The sequence below is a fragment of the Neltuma alba genome, unplaced genomic scaffold (genome assembly GCF_004799145.2).
Source record: "Neltuma alba isolate B1F8T4 unplaced genomic scaffold, ASM479914v2 tig00012126_pilon, whole genome shotgun sequence".
NCBI classification, from domain to species: domain Eukaryota; kingdom Viridiplantae; phylum Streptophyta; class Magnoliopsida; order Fabales; family Fabaceae; genus Neltuma; species Neltuma alba.
The window spans coordinates 64541-90798 of record NW_021636678.1 but is presented as its reverse complement, the minus strand read 5'-3'; the positions used below and the strand labels follow the sequence as shown (position 1 = coordinate 90798).

Below are 26258 nucleotides of genomic sequence, written 5' to 3'. Positions count from 1 at the left end.
GACTGGAATTTCCATGAGGGATAATTAATCCACAGTTTCTTATAGTTTCAATTAATTTTGAATCAAGTCTTTATAGTTTTTTTTCTTTTTATCATATCCTTATACTTTCACATGTTTTTAATTAGGTTCTTGTATTTATTTTTCTTTTTATCAAGTCCTTATAAGTTCACCTTATTTTTAATTAAATCCCTGAATTTTTTATTCTTTATTTTATAAATTCTAATAGTACTATTATATAAAAATAAAATAGTATATATTATTTAATATTAGTTTATAAACAATAATATTATAAAGATATTGAATTATTATAATGATTTTAATTTTTTCAGCAAAAAAATTAATTGTTCTAAAAAAATTTCCTGAATTAATTAATTCTATTACTTTTTTATTACATAATTATTAATTTAATTTAATTATTAATATTTTATATTTCAGTATTAATATATTTAATTAAGATTATATTTAATTAATAAATAAAAATTAAAACTACATGGACCTAATTAAAAATTTAGTGAAATTATAAGGACTTAATTAAAAGAAAAATAAATACAAGGACCTAATTAAAAAAGGTAAAAGTATAAGGACCTGATAAAAAGAAAAAAAAACTATAGGGACCTAATTCAAAATTCGTTGAAACTATAAGGACTTGCAGATTAATTAATCCTTTTCATGATTATAAGGATTATTTTGAGAAAAAATAGATTAATATAGAAAACAAAATAGATTAAAGTCTTATATTTAGGACTAAAATAAAAATTAAATAAATTCTTATATTAAAAATTGGAGGTAGTAGTAGCTTCTTAATACTAAGTGTTTGAATTCTCTCCCAGTCTCACCACTCATGTATACTTTGAATGTTTGATGCAGGCATTTAGTTCATTTGTTTTTTTTAAAAAAATTGTACATATACATTTGAATATATGAAGCAACAATAAGACTAATGCATTCAGGCACCATATGTGAAAATATGATAAGTTTTAAAATTTTACGTATATATTTAACATATCAACAAATATAAATAAATAATATACCAAATCTAATTTTAGAATAATTATTTTAATAATATTTTAAAATTTTAATTATTTAGTCTTTTTAGTGTTTACTCAAAACTCGACCTCTAAATTTTTTTTTTTCATCAATGGGAACGAAATTCCTGTTAAGAGACTTGAAAAAGTGCTTGTGAAGCCACTGAACAAATTTAAGTCATAAGCCAAAAGACAAAAGCCTAAGAGGCTTGTTTAGAATGACAACAGAATCTAATGAAAATAGTTTTTGTTTAGAATGACAACAGAATCTAATAAAAATAGTTTTTTAACTGTGATTGATAGAATACGAGATAAGTATATAAAAAAATTTTTTATCTCAAATTATGTGAAAATTTAGTCACAGCCTTCTTGTCCTTGTTGGGCACAAGCTGTTGTGAGACATCTTGAATTACAAAAGTTTACTCAATCTTAAAGCTTAACTCTTTGCAATTTATTTTTTAAATTTTAATTGGGTGCAATCTAATTTAAATATTAATAATTGAATTTTAATAGAATCAAATTTATTAGCAGCCAAATATCCATTTTTTCTAATATTTTTAGCAATTAGAAACCTATATGACTTCAAAGAATCTTGGGCAAAAACTTATTATATAATTTTAAAATAACAAAAAAATAAAAAAAATATTCAAATTTTAACAAAAAATATATTTTGGCCCAAACGCATATATAAAGAGGAACTAAAAGAAAAAAATTTTAATATATAATTATAAAAATGCAAATTCTATAAGCAGTTGTATTCTTTTATTTTAGAGTAAATACATTACCTAAATTACAGAAATATCCCCTCTATTTAAAAAAAAAAAGCATACAAATCTTTCTTGAAATTAAAATGTACGTTACACAAATTTTTCTTATATATTTAAATTTTTATTTTTATTCATCCAACGTTAGTTGACTATTAAATTTGATTTTTAAACTTTTATTATGGTCAAATCATCCCTCCTTAATATAGACATTATTTAAACATTTATATATGTCAAAAAAATAATTTTTGATAAGACAAAAAAAATTATAATACATGCATTTTCAAACTTCTTAATATGTTATAAATTTTATAAATTTTGATTATTATATTACATAATTATATAATTTTAATTCTTCATGACATATTGAAACTCATTTATTTAGATTTCTTTTAAATGACTAGAAAATATTTTAAATGAATATTTTTTATCATATAATATAAATTATGTGAGTTTGGAGTATTATATAAATCATTTAAATTTATAATTTAAACATTTATAATTTATTTGATCAATTATATATCTATTTAAAGAATTAATCAAATTTCCATTCAAATTTTTTTATGATTGTATCAACCAAATTACTTAATTTTCTGTCCCAGTGATAAAAACATTAAATAAATACCTATTTATAAAAAAAAATAAAATTAAGGTAAAGGAAAATTTCTTAAATTTTTTAAAATAGTTTTAGTCAAAATTTAGGAATTTAATATTATGAAGGGTAAATCAGTAAATAGAAAGTAGTTCAACATAAATTTTAATTACAAAAGCATCTTTTTAGAATATTCTTAGCCAAGTTAATAGTTTGGGCTTAAATGTATGTTTTTAAAATAAAGGAAAAGTCTGTGTAAGTAGGATAAAATATAAGAGATGTTAAAGTATTTTACTCTTTTATTTTATTATGTATTTCTCCAAATATATAAATATAAGTCTATTTATATCTTCCTTACGTTCAACAATGTGAGCGACTCCGCCACGGAGTATTAGGGAAATTATTGCTCAAAAAACCCTATTTTGGAAATTATTTTATAAAATAACTGAATTGAGAGAGCATGATTCATCTCCAGCGCATGCAACTCTTTTTTTAACCATGGACAATATATTTTTAACGACATTTTGTACATAATTAAAAATAAGTTGCACATACAACTGAAGAAAAGTTTCAGCCACTGAATATTAGTTGCAGTTGAGACCTTAAACGAATTTCATGCATTTATTACCAATAAATGTTATAACGAGAAAATTTTCAACAATTTTCTGCATTTTTTTAATTGTTTTATCCGCGAAAGTCTGGTCAAAATTTGGGGAGTGTCATGGTTCATAAATGACGACCACAAAAAAGCCTGTCCTACAAAATTTAAGAACATTCTACTAAACTGAAAAGATATTACTAGTATATTCTTTAAATTGATTACAAAATAATAGGCGTACCCACTTGGATTCAGGAATAATAAATATTTCCAGGGGTCATAATAACTAAAACCTGGATAATATGGCGGCCATTGCCGGCTCTTTAATTACTAAATTAACTTGAAAACGACGCAGCATTTGGGAGATTATCAAATTACTACTGCTGCTACTATTTATCCCTTATTCCAAAGGGAATACAATATATATGATACAAATTAGTTAGCCGTCCAAGCACATTATTTTCTCACTAATTTCCTTTTCTGCTCTCATTTTCATATCACAATGCTTTCCTCTCCATACATTTTTTATTGTTGGTGGTTGATGTCTTAATGAAGACCGATTAGACTGATCAACTTGCAAGTTTTGTATCTTAACAAAGTACTCTATGTGAGATGTCAAAGAAAATGATAAGAATGAAGTCGATCAATGACAGTGAACGAATGAAATGAAATTCACTTAGTGAAGAATATAATAAGATAGTGGAGGAGGAGAAATTTGGCACAAAGCTCTAAGCATTACCGGATAATTAAGCACTCTTGAATCGATAAACAGAAAACGACATACGTACTATCAATTTATAAATTTGAACAATTATTCGTTAATAGCTCTGGCTTTTGAAATTTTGGTCTCCAAAATATAATAATATTAAGGACTTCGGAATGACTTGTAAATAAATTTTTAATCATGTTTTATAAAATATAATGTAAGTATATGAAAGAAATTTTATCTCTGTTTTTGTGAAACTTGTTTATGAGTACTTAAATAAACTAATCCAAACAAATGCTAAGTAGGAGTGAATTTTATTTGAATTGGGAGAAGGCAGACAAGTGACATATCAAATAAAATTACTTAATAAGAGATATATATAAAATGAATGACTCTAGATTCATTACTTTAATATTTTTGGTTAATAAAGATGCAGTTTTAGCTAGGTGGGGGTTTGTACGTGGGTGTCGTCATCTTGTTTCTAATCCAATTGTGATTCTTCAGGTTTTCTTAGATCGCCTAGCCAAATTCCCCATCTTTTTGGAATACTCTCTGCGATTCTAAGAACTTATTAATTACTAAATCATTACCTTACTCTTCAAATTTCATATTATATACATGCAAAGATGTTGAATTTTACAGGACATTCTATGTCTTTCTTCACAAATATTTGTTGTTAGCAGCCCAACATTACAGAAAATCTTCAAACCTTAGATTGTGCATTGTGTCTGTTTATGTTCCACTCCATTTAATTAACAAGATGTTAAAATGACTAAAACAATACCTGTATTTCGTCGTTTCTGTCATTTCTCCCTTAAAATGCAAATTATTCCTTTTCAATAAGTGGTCTTTAAAAAAGAGCAAATGACGAATACGAAAGAGAAAAATTTGCTGTGTGGATCCCATTTCATGCGACTTCCCCTTTTTCTCGGATAAAGAAATGGAAGAAAGATCGAAATTTTCCTTCACATGGTTTGTCAGAGTTCATCTGTTTGAATTGTTTTCGGCCATTCTGGCTATAGTCTTCCCACTCAGGATCCGCTACAGGCTACAGAATCTCTTTGGTTTGTTTTCTTCTGGCTGCTAGGGAAATCCAGAAACAAGTTGGCTTTGGGCCTATGGCAAAAAAACAACAAAAGACACAAACAGATAGATGCTTCGGGCTTACAACAGAACCAGACTACCTAATCAATCTTGTCCTGTATATTTTTCACATGAAACGGACCAACTACAAAGTTCAATTCTCTTCCACAAGCAACCCCACGGGACATAGACCAGTTTCACAGAATCATTCGAAGTCTGAAGAGGAACCCTGAGGCCAGACATCAGTTTTGGAACCATAGTCACAAAGTCATAACCCTAACCTCAACCCATTCACATTTGCATGCACCAGAAATCATAACATTTGCCTCGGATTCTTGTACTCTTCCATCACCACTGACCACTTTTGTCGTGGAAGAGCCCCCTCTTTTTGAATCAAATATTAAACACACGGTCGCATATAGGTCAGAAGATAGTACATAACTGAAATGTGTACAGGCTATAATAATATTTGGCCATTTCTATGAAATATTGAGTATAACAAAGGTGATGGAAATTCAATGCACTTTGGAGGTATGTGTTTGTCATCAATAATGGAGTTGGTGGGGCTTTGTTTGGGTGTGGCTAGTCGACCAGATCTAAGTTTGTTTGTATGTGAGACGAGCAAGATATGTGGCGATGCAAGTGAAAGTGACGACGTGGTTAAGAAAGAACCCTACGGTCGTACATTCTGATATGAAATTAAAGTGCCTGGTGATATTAAGACATTAATGGCTTTAAATTCCAATGTGAATTGCTGCGAGGGGAAAGAATTTGAGGTGAGAGTTAATTGCCCTGACCTTCTTCCAAAGTAATCTCTTTCATTCATTCTTGCCTTACCCTCATGTGACTCAGCAACAACAACCACCATTAATACGATCGTCTATTCACTTATCAATTAACACAGCCAATAAAACGCCATAAAATTTGTCCCAAGTTGACATTGTTAATTAGTTGTTGTATAAAGTCATCAGGAAAGATGATGATTGATGAGTAAACAAACAACAAAGTTTAAATTTTAAATGTTAGATTTGTTCTTCTTATTTAAAACACACTATCTCTGGTCCTGAATATAAGATATAGTTTGTAGTGTTAATTGTATTATAAACTAAATTTTATATTTAGGACTGGAAGTAATATTTAGAATGTTTTTATCTCGTGCATTTTGTGGATTCTACGAAGTAATATCCATATTTATTCTTTTCATGGCTTGTGGAAATAGGTCACGTTATTTAGAAGTGGTGTGTGACTGATCCATCATATTTCCTATAATGTATGAAGAGAAATTGGCTTATCATATATTTGGATGATTTAATGATAAATTTGTCGATAACATTGAGTTTATTGAATAGATATGCCGTGATTCCTCTTGAAAGAGAGGGGTGCTTTAGGAAATGCCCGCATATATAGGTGATGCATGATTATCATCAGCTTGAGTTGATATTACTAAACATGCATATTGATCTTGAAGAATATGAGTTGCATTGCTGACAATAGCGAAAAACTATTTTCAATTTGAACTATTAACTAGACTTTATATTAAGAACTAGAAGTAATACATATAACTAGCTATAAGTTAATCAAATATATATGTAAGATAAAAGGTCATACTATATATTAACCACTTGTAAAATAGGAAAATGTTTGATTTTTTTCGTGAGAATCATATATTTTATTTATTTGATTAAAAATGCCTGTTTGACAATTTTATTAGCTAAAATGAACTGAATTTGAGATGATACAGCTCATTTTCAACAGTATTATCTTCATCTATGTGTAAATGACTTCATTTTGACGACTGCTTAATTACACTTATTAAAGATGAGTTGCATCAAATTCTTTTGAACAATCACATTTTTAAACATATATTTTTTGTCAAATTTTTCTAATTTTTTCCTAAAAGAAATGTTAATTGGGATCTGGTTTTTGTCCCTATCCGATCCACTCCCAGTGCAAGAATAATATATATATATATATATATATATATAGATATATAACAACATAAATCATAAAATTTATGGGGATCCTTGTTAGTATGTAATTGTTTTCAACATTTCCTTACACATTTCAATAGACTGGATCATCAGTGCAATTCTTCATTCCTTCAATCTTTTTTTGGCTCATTTAAACAACATGTAAATGTTAAAAAAATATAACTACATTGTTGTAATATTTTTTAAAAAATTATTATCTATTTTGTTAGAACCGGTAAGAGCATAGAGATTTTGTGAATTAACTATATCATTCTTCTATTTTTATTTATTAGTTGCTTCTAACCAATTTCATTAAAATAAAAAACAGTTTATTGAAGAATAAATTAAAAATAAAATTGTACGTTTATATAATAAATTTAATCAGATAACTTATGTTTGGGATAAAAGTATTCTCTTGAAATAGGATTAGAGTAGCATAGATGTAGTCACCGGACAAAAGAAAAAGAGTATGAATGTAGTCTATTGTTTGGTAGGATGGTGATATAAAAGAGAAAGAACAAATTAATGTTAGTTAAATCCGATAATTTTTTTTTCCGAAAAGGGAGTTGCAAATATCAATTTAAAATCATAAATTCAGGAATCTCAATTATAATATTCTTGTTCTTATATAAATTGATAAAAAATTTTCAAATATACTTTTATCCTAATTCTTCTCTCTTTGTATTTATATATCATTTTTACATTTCTTTCCTCTTTCTTTTTTTAAGCAAAAATCAAATAAGAATAAAATTAAAAAAATCATTAAATATCCTAACCTATAAATAACGTATATTTAGAACCAAAAGTTTTTCCTCACTGATAATTTAAGGACCAGAGTGGTAAAAAAAACATTTAAATTTCAAATGTAACTTTGATTTACAACTGAGATTTATATTTGGGAGGTGTTTGGATAAAACCAAACCATAGTTTGGAGAATAGCTTTTGAAAAATAAATTTTGGGGAGAATAAATTTTGTGAAGAATAGATTTTGTGAAAAATGATTCTGAGAAGTGAGAGTGTTTGGATAGTTGTTATCAGAATCACTTTTTATATATGCAAATTACTAAAAAAGACATAAGTTAATATGATAATTACATAGCAAGATAGATTTGATGATATATTTTAATTTGAAAGAATAAAATTGTTAATAATATATTTTTTACCAACATAATTAATGAATAATTAATATGTGTATATAGACTTATAAAATATAAGATTAATATGTTTATAAAAAATTAATTGAGGGATGTTAAAATCATATTATTGTTAAGATCTACTCTGACAGGCACAATAATACTCTCCAATTTGAACCAGAAGTAGAATGGATTCACTTCTCCTGAAACCATGGTTTTGGCCCAAACCATAGTTTCAAATTATAGTATCAAAATTGATACTGTTTAGGTGATATTTCCCCCAAACCATGATTTTACCTCCCAAATCATGGTTTTGAGAGTCTCCCAAATAGGCCCTTAGAATTGTTTGTGACTCTTTTTCAAACAAAAATATCTTCAAAAATCTAACCGTTATTAATGTAATTGCTTTAGGACTTAAATGTCATCTCATCGCTCTGACAGAGTGTAAAATGTTGTGTCAAAGCATTTTACTCAAAAAGTGAAACGAAGTTGGTGTAACTAATCAATGACCACCTAATTGCAAAATCACAGAGCAAGAAATTAAAATGAAGTAACTTTATGTACAAACACTTTATTACTTTCTCAGAGTGACTCACCACCTTTGCTGGTAATTTCATTTATTATTCTCATAATGAGACTTCACCGTCCCTGGTAAGTGGTAACTCTGACGTGACCAATCGATGCGTCGCTTCACAATCCCTCAAACTCCTCAAAACCTTAAGCAGGCACATTTTTTCACTTCAAAGTTTGAAATCCTGTTCTTGATAGCACTACCTCCTCTCCTTAGTAACTTTCGATTATTAATATAAAAATTAGTTAATTAATTTAAATAGATTATAAAAATTTGTTAAGTTAGTTATTTATAATAAATAAATATTTTTTTTTAAAATACCCTTGATAATTATATGTATTAGTTAGAATTACTATTTGATAGAATCTTTAACATAAAAATGAATAAGACTCCAATCCACTTTACCTCTTATATTTATCTATTTTTTTCATAGTAATTTTTATTGTAGTTGTACATATTAAATATTTTGTCAAATAATACTTAATTAGTAAGGGTATTTTAAAGAAGACAGCACTTATTTATTATAAATAACTAATTTAATTTGTTTTTTGATCTATTTAAATTAGTAAACCAGTTTTTATATTAAGAATTAAAGATAGTATGTGATATCCCTTAATTACTTGATTAACGTCAACAGAGGGGGAAAATAGCAATGAAGTAACAACAGGTTTAAAGCTTTTGCCAAAAAAAAAAAAAAGAATAGGTTTAAAACCCCTTGTTATTCAGAGCTTAAGGAACCACGCTTGGCAGTAATTTTGGTGATAGTACTAGCTTTCACAATGATTGTAAAGTTTCTAGAATTATCCAGTGGCTATCATGAACAGGATAGTTATGTGCTTTTTAAATGCTCAGCTTAGCTTTAGCTGGCAGACAACTTCATATGACAAATGAAGTCGTCCCGGAAAAATAGTTTTAATCGTGATATGTGGCGGCGTCTCAATGGTCCAAATGGCTTCAAATAATTGAGAAGGTCATAAGTCATAAAATGAGACGTTTCCATGGCTGTCACTGGGACTACCTTCATTTGATTTCTGCCATTCCCGGGTCCCCATCTCTGAAAAACACAATACAAGTACTGATATTTTATGTTCACAATCAATGATGACGCCACTCCCTTCGTTTTTAAGAAGTAAATAATTAATTTCCAGAAATTAATTATTTACATTGAAAATTACTATATTAATGAAAAACTCTTTTAATATATACAATCAGAAATAACATGAATTGGTAAGAAGTCTCACGTTTAAGATAAAAAAAAACTTTTTATTACCAGTTTTTATATTCAGAATTAGATGGAGTATTATATATTAATGCATATAATAGCTATTGGTTTCTAAATTACTACTATCTTTTATCTTTAATATAAGAGACAAATAACTAATTTAGAGATATTATAAAAGTTAGTTAAGTGAGTAGATGATAACAAATATATTGACTTTTATAAACTACTCTTTTTAATTATGTGTATTAAAAGTATCTCTTTTATAATAATAGAGATAGAGATAATTTAAAAAAATTATAAATATAAGAGATAAAATAAATTAAAATTTTATATTTTAGATAAAATTTAATTTTTAATTAACTTTTATATTACAAATTGAGAAGTACTTAGAGGGCTCTGCTTTTTACTTTTTTGACAGTGAGGTCTTCATGCGTACCTCCACCATGGTACTTTAAAGCCAATATTACGAACTAAGTCCCTTTCACTCATGGTTAATGCAAACATTAATGACAATATTCAGGTCAAGAAGATTGTGCCAACTGCTGGTCAAAAAAAAAAAAAACATTGTGCCAACATATACAGGTATAGGTGTTTACATATTCATCAGAGCATTTGAATTATTTGCTTCCTTGTTAATTTTGGTGATTGTGAAAGGACCCAGAGATCGTTGATACGACATTGGATCTGACCCCCGTAATTACATGGTACGGGACAAATTTCAGAATCAAAAAGGTGAAAAGAACTCATCTTCAATTTAACATAATGACGTTTTGCAATTTGGGGTGAAAGGGGACTTTCAGTCTCGATTAGTTCCCATGCTCTGGCTTGTACATCATCACAACTAATTTTTCAGAAGATTTATTTTGCTAAAATTAATTCTCCCACTTAATAAAAAGTTGGCATATAACTCATAAAATTATAAATTCAATTCTTACTATCAAATCTTATTGATAGAAGATTTGTAAGTACAATTATAAGTATTATATGAGTTCGAAAGCATGCTTTAATTTTGATGAGTTCTAAAATCCAACTCACGTGAACTTTTTGACACCAAAAAAATATAACTGATTTTCTATTTACAGTCTCTCAATTTTAGTATTTCTAAAAAAAATTAATAAATTTCATTCTTTGGATGATTTCGTCTAAATATTGATGATTTATCATTAATTCCACGAATACATGGTGCCATTAACATGCCTATCCTTTTTTAGCCAAACATAAACCTGCCTATCAAATGCTGGCATTTAAGAAGCCCACGCTTAAATTTTATATTTAGAATAAAAAGATGTACAACAAAAATATGGAAAATATAAATTATTAACGAGTAATCAATAGTCTACGAGTCCTTTATGACAAACTATTTGGTAATATTAATATTTGTTACTTCATATAGTTCTGATTATTAGCCAATTTCTATATATTATTTTTTTTACCAAAATCTATAATTACATCATCATTCATCTCATATCCACATCACTAAATAATTATTGATGAAGCTGGATTCATGAATGGACGTGGCATTCAAATGCAAGCAAGGGAGGTGGGCGTAAAGACAAAGGGTTCCGGTATGAGCTAGCAACATCGGATTGGTTCATTTTCTTTTCAATCAAAGTCCTAAACTCATATATATATATTAGGCTGACATTTGAGGAAATTCCAGCAATTTCCAGGTGTCCCTCTATGTTGTTAGGCATTTTTTTTAGCCACAAAAAAAAAAAAAGAAGCCCCATAAATCACTCATGCAAGCCGATTATACGCGGTTTTATACTTATTTATTAAAAAAATCAATCAATCATTTCTGTCGGGTGAAGGAGATTTAATCCGAAAACTTGATGCAATTTGATCCACACGTTTAAATATATCATTGCAATCAAATTTTATTTGGTCGGGCAACGTACCACTTTGTAAAATTAAAACCCCACGACTCTCTTTTTGCCCTTTTGTTTGGTTTTTTTTTTTTTTTTATGGTTCATGCATGTGGCACTCATCATGGAGATATATATGCTATCATCAATTAATCGAAATCGAATGAAATTACGTGGCTTTTCTTTCTGCACATGCAGGCATTTATTTTCAATCATCACGAATTAATGTAAATGATTAAAGCTTCACATTAAGATTCAAACTTACCATTAACAAAAATGATAGCAAATTAATGTGAATGATTAAAGCATGTTAATTATATTCCTCATGGAGGTTTATATTAGTACAGTACTACCTCCAGACCTAATTATAAAACCCCGTTTATAATTTATAAGCAAAGTCTTATAATTAGGACCGGAGGTAGTAGTAACTAAAAGAAAATGAGTATAACTTTCTCAGCTTAGGATCGATGTCTCATGTTTATTGTTGTTTGCGTGGGTTTTAAGGGAGTTCAAAAACAAAAACAAAGGGTTCATATATATGTGCGCGCGCGTGTGAGACATTTAACATAGACATGTCGGCGATTGATCTCTCCGGCGATATATATTGTGGTTGTGGCTGTAACTATCGTATTTTAAAAAAATAAGGATACTTTTTGGTTAAAGAGAGTGAGGATTTCAACTTTGAAAAGTGGTGCGGGTTAGTTCGCCGAACGATCCTAAAAGGAAGCTGAGGTCACATTACAGTACTAATGATCCCGCCACTACTGATCATTGTTAATTACTAATAATTGCATTCCTTTCTAGTTTAGACATTTCACAAGTTCTTTGAAACGGCCATTTGCTGTGTCGCACTATATATATTATTAACCTGAACTTATGCTCTCTACGTTTATTCTTGATCAAATTAAATGAAGATAGTTACTACTCTTGGAATCTGATTTTATCTCTTTCACAAGGTCGAGATAATTAATGCTGGATGAGAATTTGATTGCGGCGAATTAATTTGCACATAAGTTCACGTACGTGCAAGAATTGGTATTAGCATTAGTACGTACGTAGAGCTGCATATATATATATATATATATATATAGTTAATTAATTCAAATGAATATTATTGTATTATATAGCATAATTGTGATGCTTTTTCATGGTGGATACTTGCCCCCCTAGTATTGGGGAGTCCTCTAATTATATTTATCTTCTCGCCTCCCAGTACTGGAGAGTCCTCTAATTATAATTATCTTCTTAAAGTTATGCTAATGATAACAATCAAGTTGAGTGATTATAGAATTATTATAAAAAATCATATTCCGATAGCGGCTTGTTACTTTTGGTTATTTAATATACAAGTGGATTGATTTGTTCAGCAGATAAACATTTGGGTTAATTAGTTTATTATTTTTAATTCGATGAATTTGCAGTCTTTAAACGAGTTAAACTTCAATAAAATAGATTGGATTGTTATAAACTGGTAAAATCCTGTATGAACGAGAACGAAATCTATATAGCATTATTCTTTTTCTAATAAAAATTTATAAATAATTAATTAGTTGATCGTGCATGAATATGGATAAGCAATACTTCCTCTGCTTCTATATTAATTGTCTTTTTTAAAAAAATTGTTTCTATTTATTTATATTTAATGAATGTTAGATTAAGTCGGAAGTTTGCCCTCTGTAAATTTTCGGAAATGTCATATTCAATTTATTAACTTTTAGCTAAATTATCCAAAAATATCTTGAATTTTAAATCTTGAATCTCTAATTAATATGATCTTAAAATGACAGAAAGCCTCTTGAACCCATAATTTCATGCCAATATTTTTCTGATCGTTAATTAGTTTATTGTTTCACTTAAAAAAATAGAACACACCCTTGACCGAATAACCTTGACAATAAGTTTTACAACCTTTACTTTTGTGGAAATGAACCTACTTCTTCGGTCAAGCAGCATGCGCAGACCATGTAACAAGGTTGCTGCTATTTAAAATTATTTCATGCCCTCAAGCTGTGTAGGTCTGAAAATTAAAACGTTAGTTTATTCATAAAGTGTTATTAAAAAATAAAGGAGATAATCACACGTGCTCGGACATGAAGGGGCAAAACCCTGAAGCTCGTTACGGCCAAAAAATATCTGAGTTCCCAGGTGATTAAACAAATCTCATACGAGGACGAAGCACAATTAATGCTAATCGGGCTAGATACGCAAGAATCACCTAATTATAGATAATGCATAGGATTATAATTTTAAATCTATTTTAACATAATGATTTACGCATTATTTTATACATTTATGCATCAATCAATCAGCACTAAGGAGCATGTATATCTGAAGAAATAACGTAAGACGATATGGCTCTAATAACAAATTATAATGTTGCAAAATACTACCTATCATGATGTGAGGATAAAATTGAGATCTTATCCTTGGTTCCTCGTCATGCCTCTCATATATGCCTGTCTCCCCTAACCTGCCACTAAGATTTCCAACTTTACCTACCGGAGGCTCTAAAAAAGCCTCTCACTTTTCCCTCTTCTGTGTATTTTCTAATCTCTGAAATACCTAGCCCTTGTACTGTCGAGGCAAGTAGCTTCAAACGTAGCACCATTTTAGGTTATACTATAATCCAAGGTTGACACGTGGTCTCGTCAGCCAGGTCGACTTTGATTCCATTGTTCACGCGTGGAGGGTCAGAAGATGTCTGAGATAGAACGCAATATCATATTTCTCTGACAAATTATAATATGAATCACCCCACTATGGGGCTCCATTAAAAATCACAGTGATTTGGAATATCAGGTTATTAATTACACGTGTCAACTTTGGTGTGCGATTTAATTAGCTTTGCTTTTTGTCATTAGTGGAGGGGATCTTGGCGGCTTCCACTCTGCATCAAAATACCCCTGAAAAAGGTGATGAACACACTAACGCGGTTCAAATATTTTACCCGTGGTTTCTTCTAGTGCGGTGAACTTTTGGTTGGAGTCTGAGATTATATAATTTAATCAGATATTTTCTTAGACCCAAAATATAATCGCACTACGCTGGGGGAGAAAAATGAGTTTCATATGTTCAAATTAAATGAATATTTTTTTTATCAAAATAAAAAAGAAACCAATAAAACTTAATTAATGAAATAGTTCCAAATTTGTTACTACCTTTCTATATGCGTATAAAAACTTAAAATGGACTCTGATGATTTGTGGGCATGAACAGTATATGAGTTTAAACCGAACTACGCTGTCAGTCGAACAAATAATGTCATAATTAATGGGATGTGAAGCGGCCTTTAAATTTGGAGTAGATATCGATGAAATGATTGTATTCAAATAATATATAAAAACAAAATTACTTGTCACTGTTCATTTATTTTTTCATTTACTGTATATATAGAAGGTGTCAATGAGTAGTCGTTACCTTTATGGAGATGGGAGCTTTCTTGAAAGGTTAAACATACACTTGTACTATTTACACCAGGGGAGCCTTTTCCAAGACGTAATAAGGTACTAGTAAACATCAAAAAGTTCTCCCTTTTTTTAAAAAAATAAAATTCATACATTATTTAAATTTCAAAAATACATTATTTATTGTCCTAATTTTTTTTTATTTTTTCAACTAAAATATTCTTCATATAAATATTTGAATTTAGTGAAAAACTTAAAATTGGAGCTCTGTACATATAGCTTAATAAACACAAACTTCTTGGACTGATATACATGTATATAATTTTTTTTGCCATCAATATACATGTATATAACTGCAACAAGATTCTAGGAAAGTACCATGCGAATAGCATGCTCTAAATATTTTAACAGTGGAGAGATGAAAATAAGAAAATGAAATCTAGAAAGAAGTGAATAAAAAATCCTCCAAAAAGTTGGGGCTAATTGGAAGAAGAATTTTAAAGGGAGGGGAAAGCAAATTAAAGGAAATGAAGAAGGTGGGGAGAGTGGACACGTGAGGGATGGGAGGAGTGGGGGAAAACATTTTGGGTACGTAACACGTAGGGTTAAGTGAATTGGGGTGGGCCAAGTAATAATTGTAGAACTACATTACAACAACTTGTTTATTATGCGTCAATAATGCGATGAGTTGGCTATTTAATATATTTTCGATTATGGGTGCATGAGTTTTGTGTACCCCATAGCCTCCGAAAGCAACTTCTAGGAATTCAATCATCACTTATTCATTAGTCTCAATATTGTCCATGCAATACCACACACATACACACACCCATGTCTATCCCATTTCCATGCACCCCCCCCCCCAAGCTCCACTATATATATCCCTCATTTCTGTCATGTTTTATTCAGTCCCATAGGTAGCTAGAGAGAAACACAGAGTTCTCCACAGATTCACCTGAGAAAAGCCTTCCTTCTCTTCCTTCATTTCTCTAGGGAATTCTGATTGATTCCTACCACAGATCAGTGAGAGAGAGAAGGTTTTTGTTCTTTATCATTGCAATCAATTAATCTCACCTCATATACAAGGCCATGGCTCATCACGGTCCCTTAGTTTTGGTGTTCGGGCTTCTCGGCAACATGGCCTCCTTCTTGTGCTTCCTAGCACCAGTGTAAGTATATCTATATATCTGTTGGTTGGATCAGCTGGATACGTACATAAGACTCTGTTGTTAATGTCTGGGACACGATTGATTAACGTTTGAGGATGTCGCAGGCCGACATTCTACAGAGTGTATAAGAAGAAGACGACGGAAGGGTTTCAATCGTTGCCATATATAGCAGCGCTGTTCAGTGCAATGTTATGGCTGTTCTATGCGTATGTGAAGACGGGAGAGACTCTCCTTATCACCATCAATGCGTTCGGTTGCGTGATCGAGACCATTTACCTTGCCATTTACATCACTTACTGTCCCAAGAAAGCTAGGGTCCGTCTCTCTCTCTCTCTCCCCTCTCTCTTCATGTCTCTTTCTCAGTTCCCTCGTCATGAGGTTCTGATTAATATGTGACTGATCTCGCAGATGTCCACGTTAAGACTGATTCTTTTGATGAACTTTGCGGGATTTTGTGTTATTGTCCTCTTAACTCATTTGCTCGCCAAAGGACCTGCGGCTCGCGTGAAGCTTCTTGGATGGATCTGTGTGGTCTTCGCCACCAGTGTTTTTGCGGCCCCTCTAAGCATTATCGTGAGTATTATTTAATTATCCTGCTTTGAAATATGGTTTGTTACCTTATATATTATTTTTTGAGATATTTATGAATTTTGAATTGTTCATTTCATTTCCAGAGGGTGGTCATCCGGACAAAGAGCGTAGAGTTCTTGCCTTTCCCACTTTCGCTTCTCCTAACAATTAGCGCAGTTATGTGGCTCATGTATGGACTTGCCCTCAAGGACATCTATGTCACTGTAAGTTTCTAGAACTCTTGCATTTATTTTCTCTTTTGTTGAAGGATTTGATTTGTATTCTTTAATTATTAAGATATCTTCCCCAAATTTTGTGGGTATAATAATAGTGATAATAATAATAATAATACAAAAAAATCGAGAAAAAACGAAAAATTTCTGGAGGGTCAAATTAATCACATACCCTGCCTCCTCATTCATTTTGATTGTGTTTTGTCGTTTTCACAAAATATATAAAATAATAATCAGAATTTGGTTTATTGCGTGGACAGCTCCCCAACGTTGTAGGGCTATCGTTTGGGATCGTACAGATGGTTCTGTATGCAATGTACAGAAAGAACAAGCCTGTGAAAGACGAGAAGCTCCCAGAACAGAAGGGCGAAGTGATGAGTGAAAACAAACAGGAAGCAACTAATGAGAACAAGAACGTCGGTGAGGAAGAGAAACACGAAATGGTAACCATCGAGATCGGAGAACATCAGAAGAAAGACGAAGAAGAAAAGCTACAAGAAAAGGAACAAATAGAACAAGAACAACCTCACAACAAGCAAGACCAAACAAAGGTTAACGACGTCGACGACAAAGCCAGACCAGCGGTGGAACCCTCCTTTATTGAAATACCACCACAGCAGATGGTGGCTTGCGAAGTTTGAGGAGAGAACAGGACACGTATACGCGCTCGCGCGTGTTTTCAGGAATCTTGTCCTCTCTCTCTCACTCTCAGATTGTCTCTCTGCGACCGCCGCACCGCATGGGCTCTTGAATTTTCGTGTAAAATTGTTAAAGCCTCATGATTAGTGGGGAGGCCACAGATGATGTAGTTAATTAATATGGTTCCATTTTTATCTTCACCTGTTACTTTTTATCTTGTAGGATTTAATTTTCTATGACACTACGTAATAGTCGCTTATATATGTAAAAGCATGTTATATTGTTGATAGCAGCCTACATCGCAGGCGCCGAGTCTGCATGGCAGAGATATGATTCTGATTTATGTTGAATACAATTCCACCTTTTCTTTCTTTACGTTGTTTTGATAAAGGGAAAAAAATACTTTTTTTCTTTCTTTTGTAGTGTCGACGATGGACAATGATATCTGGAGGGGAGGAAGAAGGGACAGAATAATTGGGAATAGTTGAAACGTGAAAGGGAAATGATAAAAGGGGGCAGTGGAAAAACGAGGGACGGAGGGAGATGGATCTATGAATCGCGGCAAATGTCTAATCAAAAGAGAGCAAAATTATTGGGAGTGTGTTAGAGATCTGGGAAAAGTAAGTGGAAAAGCAAGGAAAATTGGCAGCTAGTCGTATGAAGCTGGATTTTTGGTGTTTTTGATCAGATCCCTTGATTGTAGGAGTGGTTGGTTGAGGTTTGTTCGTATCTCTAATTTCTTTCCGCCAGTGGTGACGCTACTTTCAAAAGTACCACTAATTATTATTTATCTGTTTTTCAACCCTAATGATCTCAAGATTTCGTCACCTAATCATAGTGCACTTCTCTTTCCCATTCAATGCATACTGATACACGAAGTGGAATTAAATTTTAACTCTTTTTTTTTTTTTTAGTGCAGATTGATCTCTGTGAATCACATTAGACCCGCCGGCTGGCTAATTTGATCAAAACATATGTATTGCAAAAATTCTTCCAACAATATAATATTTTCTTTTACATAAAATTGAAATTCAAGACCTTGTTTCAGAGAAAAATTAAATGCTCAACTGCTTGAACTAATTAATGCTGGTGCTTCAGATCTTCTTTACACTTTTTTTTTTGTCAAATTCTATTATTTAACCTGTCCTTCTATTCACGACTAAGGAGTGGTTAAGAGTTTGATTTTTAATCTGTCTTGAGCAAACCTCATTGAAAAGGGTGTATCATTTACTTTCACCGCAAGATGTACTTTTAAAAATGAAAACCCTTAACAAAATCTACTCTTATTGTTTCACCAAAAACAATGCAAGATTTACTGGTTATTACTTAATAGTCATTGTCCTGCTACTTGTTAAATTAACTAAGTTATCCTTTTAATTTTTTATTTCCTTAATTTCTGCCTACCAAGCTCCTTTAGAGGTGTTGATTGTATAACTAAGATTGATCGAAGCCCACTCACTAAGTATTATTAATGGATCCTTTTTTTTTTTTTTTTGCTTACTTAAGTATATATCATTCTTTAAATAACAGACATCCCTAAAATAATCAAGGTTTATAACCTGCTGAGTGCTGAGCTTACGTCTCCGAACAGTAATTATTGAAATTAATTATTCATGAATTGACTTATCACGATATCATTTCCACTTATTTCAGAAGATATGCGAATTATAAACTCCAATGACATGCAAACTTGCAATTGAAGTCCTTCCACTTGATGAAGTATTTTCGTCAACTCATCAAAAGAAAAAATAAAAAAAAAATTTTAAAAAAAAATTGTGTACATGTATATCCTTCTGTTATAACAAATATTACTCAAGACATAGCCGTATATTAAATGTGAGTATCACTTTAAATAGGATCTGAACTTTGATACATTACATGGTGAGAAAATAGCTCATTCCACTGGATCTAATTTTTATTAGTAAAATCACAACCATTTTGTAATAACATAACAAAAAACACAATAATTCACAATAATTATAGAAGTGAAGCGCGCGACAGCAAGCGCTGTCTTGCCAAGTGGAAAAATATCAAAATCATAGCAAAATAATAGTACTATGAAAGCATACATACATACATATATAATCTCATCATCAATTCATAAATTGATAAATGGAATGGAAAATACTGAAAAAAAATTTTTGACCTTTTAATTTGAACTTGTTTTATGCACAAATATTGATTAGGTGAAGAATATTGAGAGGAGAACAAAAATACAGAGAAAGAAGGCTATACTTTTTAAAATTAATTTTATCTGGTTGGCTTTTTTAATTTAAATTATGGATAACTTATTGCCATTTCTTTTCAGGTTGAGAAAAGCATTGTATACATTTGACACACACAAATCATGCGTATAATATTTTACAGTACTTTCTGTATCATAATAAAAGTAGCTGGCCATTATTTTCTCAAGATTGCAACAATAAGAAGTAAGCTTTTAATTATTAATCGCACTATCATTCCTACAGATGCTTTCATATGTAATTAATTACATGTTCATTAATTTGATGCTTCGTGGAATATAAGAAATTAATGTCGAAACCGAATACTTCCCTCTGCAATTTCGAAGAAACTAGCAAGCTAGCTAGTGCTTGTAATTCAGCATATTATTCTCAAGACAATCATGCGTAAATACTTAGATGTGAAAAGTTGACCTTGCATTACACATAATAATCATTTGCCAATCAATTAATTTTTAATTGTTATCTCTTTTCTTTCTAGCCTATAACTACAGTATTGTATTGACTAAGGGAAATGAGGATCATCATGAAAAAACTGTTACATAAACTATTATATTAATACGAAATGCTTCCTGCACTAATATTATATAAACTATATATCGCATGGACTATTTAGAAAGTGATTAATGCTTGTCAGCCCTTATTAGCTTGCATCATCATATCATTGACGATAATACAATACATTAAAGTTAAACCTGATCTTGATATTCCACTTTTTCTTTTAATCCCTTTAAGATTCGACAATTTTCTTTAATGAAAATCGTGCCCTGCTACGTTTGGAGACATTAAAATCGCAAGTAGGTTCCACATGAATATGCCTTTTCACATGATTTAGTATCAGAAACAGAGGGACAAAGGACTCTTATCGCTTTGTATTGCACCTTTGTATAAAACAGAAAAGGGAGCAACATCGTCATATTTAAAGAAATATAACAAATAAATTATTGAAAATTATTCCATGCCTGAGCACTCATATATAAAATATCATATCCTTTCCTTCCACAAAAAAAACACACTTGAAATAATTGAAGTGACGCTCTTTTTCTTTACTTTTTACGTCATAGACACAGTGTTTTAAAAATTAAAGACTATTATGATTTGTTTATTGCGCAATATATGAGAGAACATCAGGAAAAAAAATTCATCATTATGTGAATCTTTTTCCTGTGAAAGCTTTTCTGGGTCTATCCGGAGCCCCCAACACCGCGTGTCCTTTCCGCATTGCAAAAGATCATACACATCCACATTATTTTTCTGTGTAGGGAATAAGACATGTATTTAAGTGAATTCCATATTCCATACTTTTACATTAAAAAGGGAGGATAATAATTTTTTTAAAAAAATTCTTTTATACGTGAAATCAAATGGTAAAACTATTCGCCGTTTAAAAATAATAAAATAATGAATGTAAAACTGTTTAATTCATAACCATGCATATATATAATTTATCATGTTCTTGTGATATTATAATAAGATTATGGATATGCGCTTTAAATAAAATTTGAGATAAGCACTATTTATAGTTTATGAATATTATCGATTACTATGAACTTTATATTATACATGGATATACATGATGTATAAATATTACACACACACACACACGCACGCACGCACACACATTATCTTATCTATGCACTTTTGCTAGCATATGATTTGGGAGTAATGATCAAAAGGCCCCGAAATTTTGTATGCGTGTGTAGGATACACCACACAAATGTATATCATTATACAAACATTTATTGTTTTTCTATGCTTTTTGTGGTTTGTATATTTTTCCCCTCTTTCTTATAATATGGGAACCTTAGTATGGGTTAATCTAACAAGAAAAGTTGGTATTTCTAACTTTCTTAGAATATACAATTGGTAATCTGGATAAGGCACCTATATGTTGGCAAGATGCACTTTCTTCATATTGGAATGATGAATATATAAATAATTAATAGTTGATGCGAGTACAGCGTGGATTTTTTAATTTATTTGAGTAAAAGTGAATCCACATAACATATTTGGAAAGAGATTAAAAAAACCAAAAAACAGAGAGAAGTCTAAAAATGAAATGTAAGTCCTATACATAGTTATATTCTTTCGCATTATTTTTTGTTCAACATGAAGATGCATAAAGGACATCATTAATTAATTAGTTTATTACCATGTGATGCTAAACACATAACAAAAATTCCATAATTTGACCCTCATAAAATTAATCAATATAATTAAATTAAACCAGTTTGCTTGGTGGTGGTGGTGGTGGATGGTGTGCGTGCAGGGTCAAAGAAGCAAAGATGTGTAAATTTCTCGTTTAAGCAAAAGAGCATATTCTTGAAGGTGATGCTGACGAAGAATCTGCACAGTTGAAATCATGGCTTTATGCCAAACGAGTGAAGATCTGAGCCACAAAATGCGATTACACATAAAAAAGGCATTTGAAGATAGTGCGTTCTGAAAATTATTATGAAGAAGAGAATCTGTGTATCTCCCAAACTTGTGTGTGGAATATATCCTTCAAAAAGTTTGGGGCAAGTGGCTCAATCTTTCATTTATGGAATTGTGCTAATCTCATCCATTATATAATGCAGTGCATTTCAGAGAGCACCATGGCAATTTTGGTTTGGTTTGGATTCTCTCCATCGGGATCTCTATTATTTTTCTTATTGTTGTTGCTGTTGTTGTTATTATTATTTTTTTTTCTAGTGCTATACACACACACACATATACATTTGAACTTTGGCTCGACTTGGCCCATGTTTACTTGATCCATGCCGTTTTCTCCAGAAACCCATCTTCATAATGGATAACGAAAGTGGAATTGGAGGGACCAGGCCATTTTTAATCATGCATTTTTTTAAAAAAAATAATGCTTAATTATTTCCAATCAACCCTCTTTCTCAATCATTTCTCAATATAATACTCGCTAGCTACCTACAATCATCTCTCTTTAGTTAAAATTAAAAAAAAAAATCGTACGTAATTATATTCTTACCAAGGCAACAAAGAAGGCTAAATCATTGTAGAGAGAGAGACAGAGAGACGTTTCAACTTGTACTATAGATTTCTATTAGTAGTTAGTAATAAACCAAGTCACCAGACGATTCTGATTAATCACTTGTTATAAGGGAAGATATTTTAGGTTTAACTTTTGCTTCTCTGTCATGATCATAACAAGAAAAAAGAACCTACATTTTACCTTCTAAACTTTGATTCGATTATCAAAATGTAATAAAGCATAATCCTTCAACACTAGATATCAAACACCACTTTAAAAGATCGATGGATAAGTCGATGTTCTGGTGCATTGCCATAAGCAGCACGCATGTTTTGTTATATTTCAACATTAATTATTCTTTATAGTGATGTTTAATTAGTTTAACCTTTAATCATATTAGATGATATATATATGGCACCTTTATAATTAACGTTGATGTATGTTATAGTTTTATAATATAATTTTAGTTCACATATAGCTAGAATTAAAAAGAAATAAAGGAATAAGTAAAGAGATGGTGGAAGCTAGCTAGCTATATTATATATCCCGAAATATAGAAAAAGCCTGTAAGTAATTCATCTAAAAACTGAAAGAAAGGACGCAGATTGAATTGCGGCTAACCAGGGTTGACGAGGACGGAGCCTTAAAACTAAGTAAGAAATGCCAAAGATGGAAGCATGGAGTAAACCCAAGCAACATTTTATTGGAGGAATTATATATATGGTCCATATAGGAAGAGCAACACAAGAAAATTATGTTATTAATATTAATCGGAATATATGTGTGTGTATGTGTGTATGAGTTGTAAGGCTTATAAACAACCACTTGGTGGTTGACACATCATAAAGGACACTGGTGGGCCCACAGGAATTTAGTGTATGTACTAGTAATGGTGCAAGTTAACACGAGTTACCTCTGGGAAGGGGTCGTCCCATAGAGAGATATACCCAAATAAGGTTATGTATAATAGACGGCAATAGGGTAAGATGGAACGAAAGGTGTTTGGGAGGCACAACTGGAAAGTGATTTAAAGCTATTTAGTGATGCTTCGCATTCTTGTTATGCAACTTGACCCAGCTCCACCACCTTTTTATCACTATAAATACCCCTTTCCTTCTTCCTATTCCAACTCGTGGGATAGAGAGAGATAAAAACTAGAGAGAGAGAGGCACAAGAGGTCATAGCCTTGAGCCTTCACTGCAAGAGAGAGAGAGAACTCAGTATCACTTTTTTTCCCACACAAAGAGGAGAGACATCATCTCCAAACACAATCCAACATGGCCCTTCACCAGCACCAATTGGCTTTCATTTTCGGCATCCTAGGTATATACATATATTAACTATTGCACGTTTTTCCCTCTTAGATTTATAACTTTACGTATTATATTCATCATCACTTCAGTTTATTAGTTTCACATCCTCTTATATTCCTCATCATCTCATCATCCATCTTCTTCTCTCTTCTTGGTTTTCTTCTTATGATACAGCATATAGTTGCATGGCTTTTATCATCTCAAATATAGTTTTTAAAGGAAAACAGAGGTGATAGGCTTGAAGCATGCATATTTTTGTTATGTGCATATTGCTGGGAAATTTTGTGGCTCACAGACTCGTTATCCGGATATGTCTAGAACGAAGCTGATCGATTTCTCTTTTGTCTTTATTGTGCTATTATTACAGGCAACATCATCTCTTTCATGGTGTTCCTTGCTCCAATGTAAGTGCCGAAACTTCATTTTGGTTTCATATTGGATGATTTAAATCAGCCAAAATAATCACGGTCACGTGGGTTAATTAATTAATTAATCATAACATCATAATTACACATTGCAGGCCGACCTTTTATCTGATATACAAGAAGAAATCTGCTGAAGGATTTCAGTCATACCCTTATGTGGTTGCCCTGTTCAGCTGCATGCTTTGGATATACTACGCGCTTGTCAAGAACAACGCGACCTTACTTCTCATCACCATTAACTCCTATGGAATTGTGGTCGAGATAATCTACCTTGCCATTTTCCTCGTCTATGCTCCCAAGAAGCTCAGGGTATATATATATCTGATTTTATAGTGAATTCTTTAACCTTTTTTTAATTAATATATATATGTGGCTTTGTTTAACTTTTCCTTATGTGGAAACAATTCACAGCTTGCGACGATTAAGCTTCTTCTGTTGCTGAATGTGTTTGGGTTCGGAGCCATGCTTCTGTCCACACTGTATCTTTCACATGGAAACACTCGTTATCAGATTATAGGATGGATTTGCCTGGTGGTTAACATCAGTGTCTTCGCTGCTCCTCTCTTAATCATTGTATGAAAACTGTTCTTCAAATTCTAATTTCTTTTTTATAATTACTTTTTTGCATGCACTAATCGTTATTAATTGATATTATTATAATAATACGTGCAGAGGAAAGTTATAAAGACAAAGAGTGTGGAATACATGCCATTCACTTTGTCCATGTTTCTGACCGCAAATGCTGTGATGTGGTTCTTCTATGGCCTTTTCCTCAAGGACTATTTCATTGCCGTAAGTTCATTAATATTTTTAATTAATTACCAAAGACGTGTAGCTTTTTAACTTTTTCTGATTTTGTTTTATTGCTTATATATATGGGGCCCCTTTAGCTTTTCTCTCCCCTTCCTTTACATATATGGGATACGTAACAAGACAAAATTAATTAAATAGAGGCACGCTTAATTAATTCATTAATGTCATGACCCAATTAATAATAATTAAACGGCAAGTTCCATAAACAATGCATGGGCTTCATGTATAAAAATATCATCAATTCGTCTTGTTCTTTCACACTAATTAATCAAATTATCTTTTGGATGTTGATGATTCGCAGCTCCCAAACACACTTGGGTTTCTGTTCGGCATCGTTCAGATGGTGCTTTACTTGATGTTCAGAAACGCCAAGCCAGTGGTACTAGAGGTTCCAGTGAAGGTTCAAGAGCTATCATCTGACCATGTCATTGACGTTCTGAAGCTGGGCAATACGGTCTCGGAAGATGCAAATAATAATAAGGAACAAAGGAACCCCAACTCTGAAGAAAAGGTTTAAGTGGATCGATCAAGAACAAGGCTAGAAGAAGAAGAAGAAGAAGAAGAACAAATTTAACCTAAAAACAGCAATTAATTACTTTTCTGAGTGGAGGCATGCAAAGCAATTGAAGAAACAGTACGTAGTGTGCGATAATGGTGTGGTTACTTGTGCCTGTACGATATAAACTGTAACTGTGAGGCACAGTCAAATTATTTAACCCTATATGGCCTCCTTTTATATATCACTGTCATATATATGCATATAATATGTTGTTGCTGTTTATGTAGTGATACAGTATAATTTCTGTGTATCCTTGAGTCAAATAGTTACCCATTTCATCTTTCTGAATTGCTATAAACGCGAACCATATGTACTGATGATGATGATGCTCAATTATTTTTAGTAATTTGAAATCTACGAATTTGGCTGTTAACTATA

General features: G+C 31.3%; 2 protein-coding genes across 4 annotated transcripts in view; both read left to right on the top strand.

Moving 5' to 3' along the window:
- LOC114723212 (bidirectional sugar transporter N3-like) overlaps window positions 1–17917 on the top strand; it is a 20200-nt gene extending 2283 nt beyond the window's left edge. The window contains exons 2-6 of one of the 2 annotated variants that reach the window (XM_028909376.1): window positions 15873–16102; window positions 16207–16417; window positions 16511–16675; window positions 16777–16896; window positions 17166–17917. In XM_028909376.1, coding sequence (XP_028765209.1) covers window positions 16023–16102; window positions 16207–16417; window positions 16511–16675; window positions 16777–16896; window positions 17166–17546 — 957 coding nt within the window. In that variant the 5' untranslated portion in view covers window positions 15873–16022 and the 3' untranslated portion in view covers window positions 17547–17917. Of the gene's footprint in view, window positions 1–15816; window positions 16103–16206; window positions 16418–16510; window positions 16676–16776; window positions 16897–17165 lie in introns of those variants that run through there. The other variant, XM_028909375.1, reaches the window with a different exon arrangement.
- LOC114723213 (bidirectional sugar transporter SWEET10) lies at window positions 8129–26253 on the top strand. 2 transcript variants are annotated; one of them, XM_028909379.1, is made up of 7 exons: window positions 8129–8133; window positions 24018–24093; window positions 24451–24487; window positions 24604–24817; window positions 24920–25081; window positions 25181–25300; window positions 25623–26253. In XM_028909379.1, the coding sequence occupies exons 2-7, from the start codon at window positions 24048–24050 to the stop codon at window positions 25836–25838; spliced, it is 795 nt and encodes a 264-aa protein (XP_028765212.1). In that variant the 5' UTR covers window positions 8129–8133; window positions 24018–24047; the 3' UTR covers window positions 25839–26253. The 2 variants fall into 2 exon arrangements, with proteins under 2 accessions (XP_028765212.1, XP_028765211.1); XM_028909378.1 differs by lacking the exon at window positions 8129–8133 and having other exon boundaries at window positions 23939–24093.
- Window positions 26254–26258: the final 5 nt, after the last annotated feature.

What these genes read in the sequence shown, in the direction of transcription:
- LOC114723213 (XM_028909379.1), top strand. Translation starts at nt 24,048, where the DNA reads ATGGCCCTTCACCAGCACCAATTGGCTTTCATTTTCGGCATCCTAG. An exon ending in TTTCATTTTCGGCATCCTAG is followed by an intron (nt 24,094 to 24,450) that starts GTATATACATAT and finishes CTATTATTACAG; the next exon opens with GCAACATCATCTCTTTCATG. An exon ending in ATGGTGTTCCTTGCTCCAAT is followed by an intron (nt 24,488 to 24,603) that starts GTAAGTGCCGAA and finishes TACACATTGCAG; the next exon opens with GCCGACCTTTTATCTGATAT.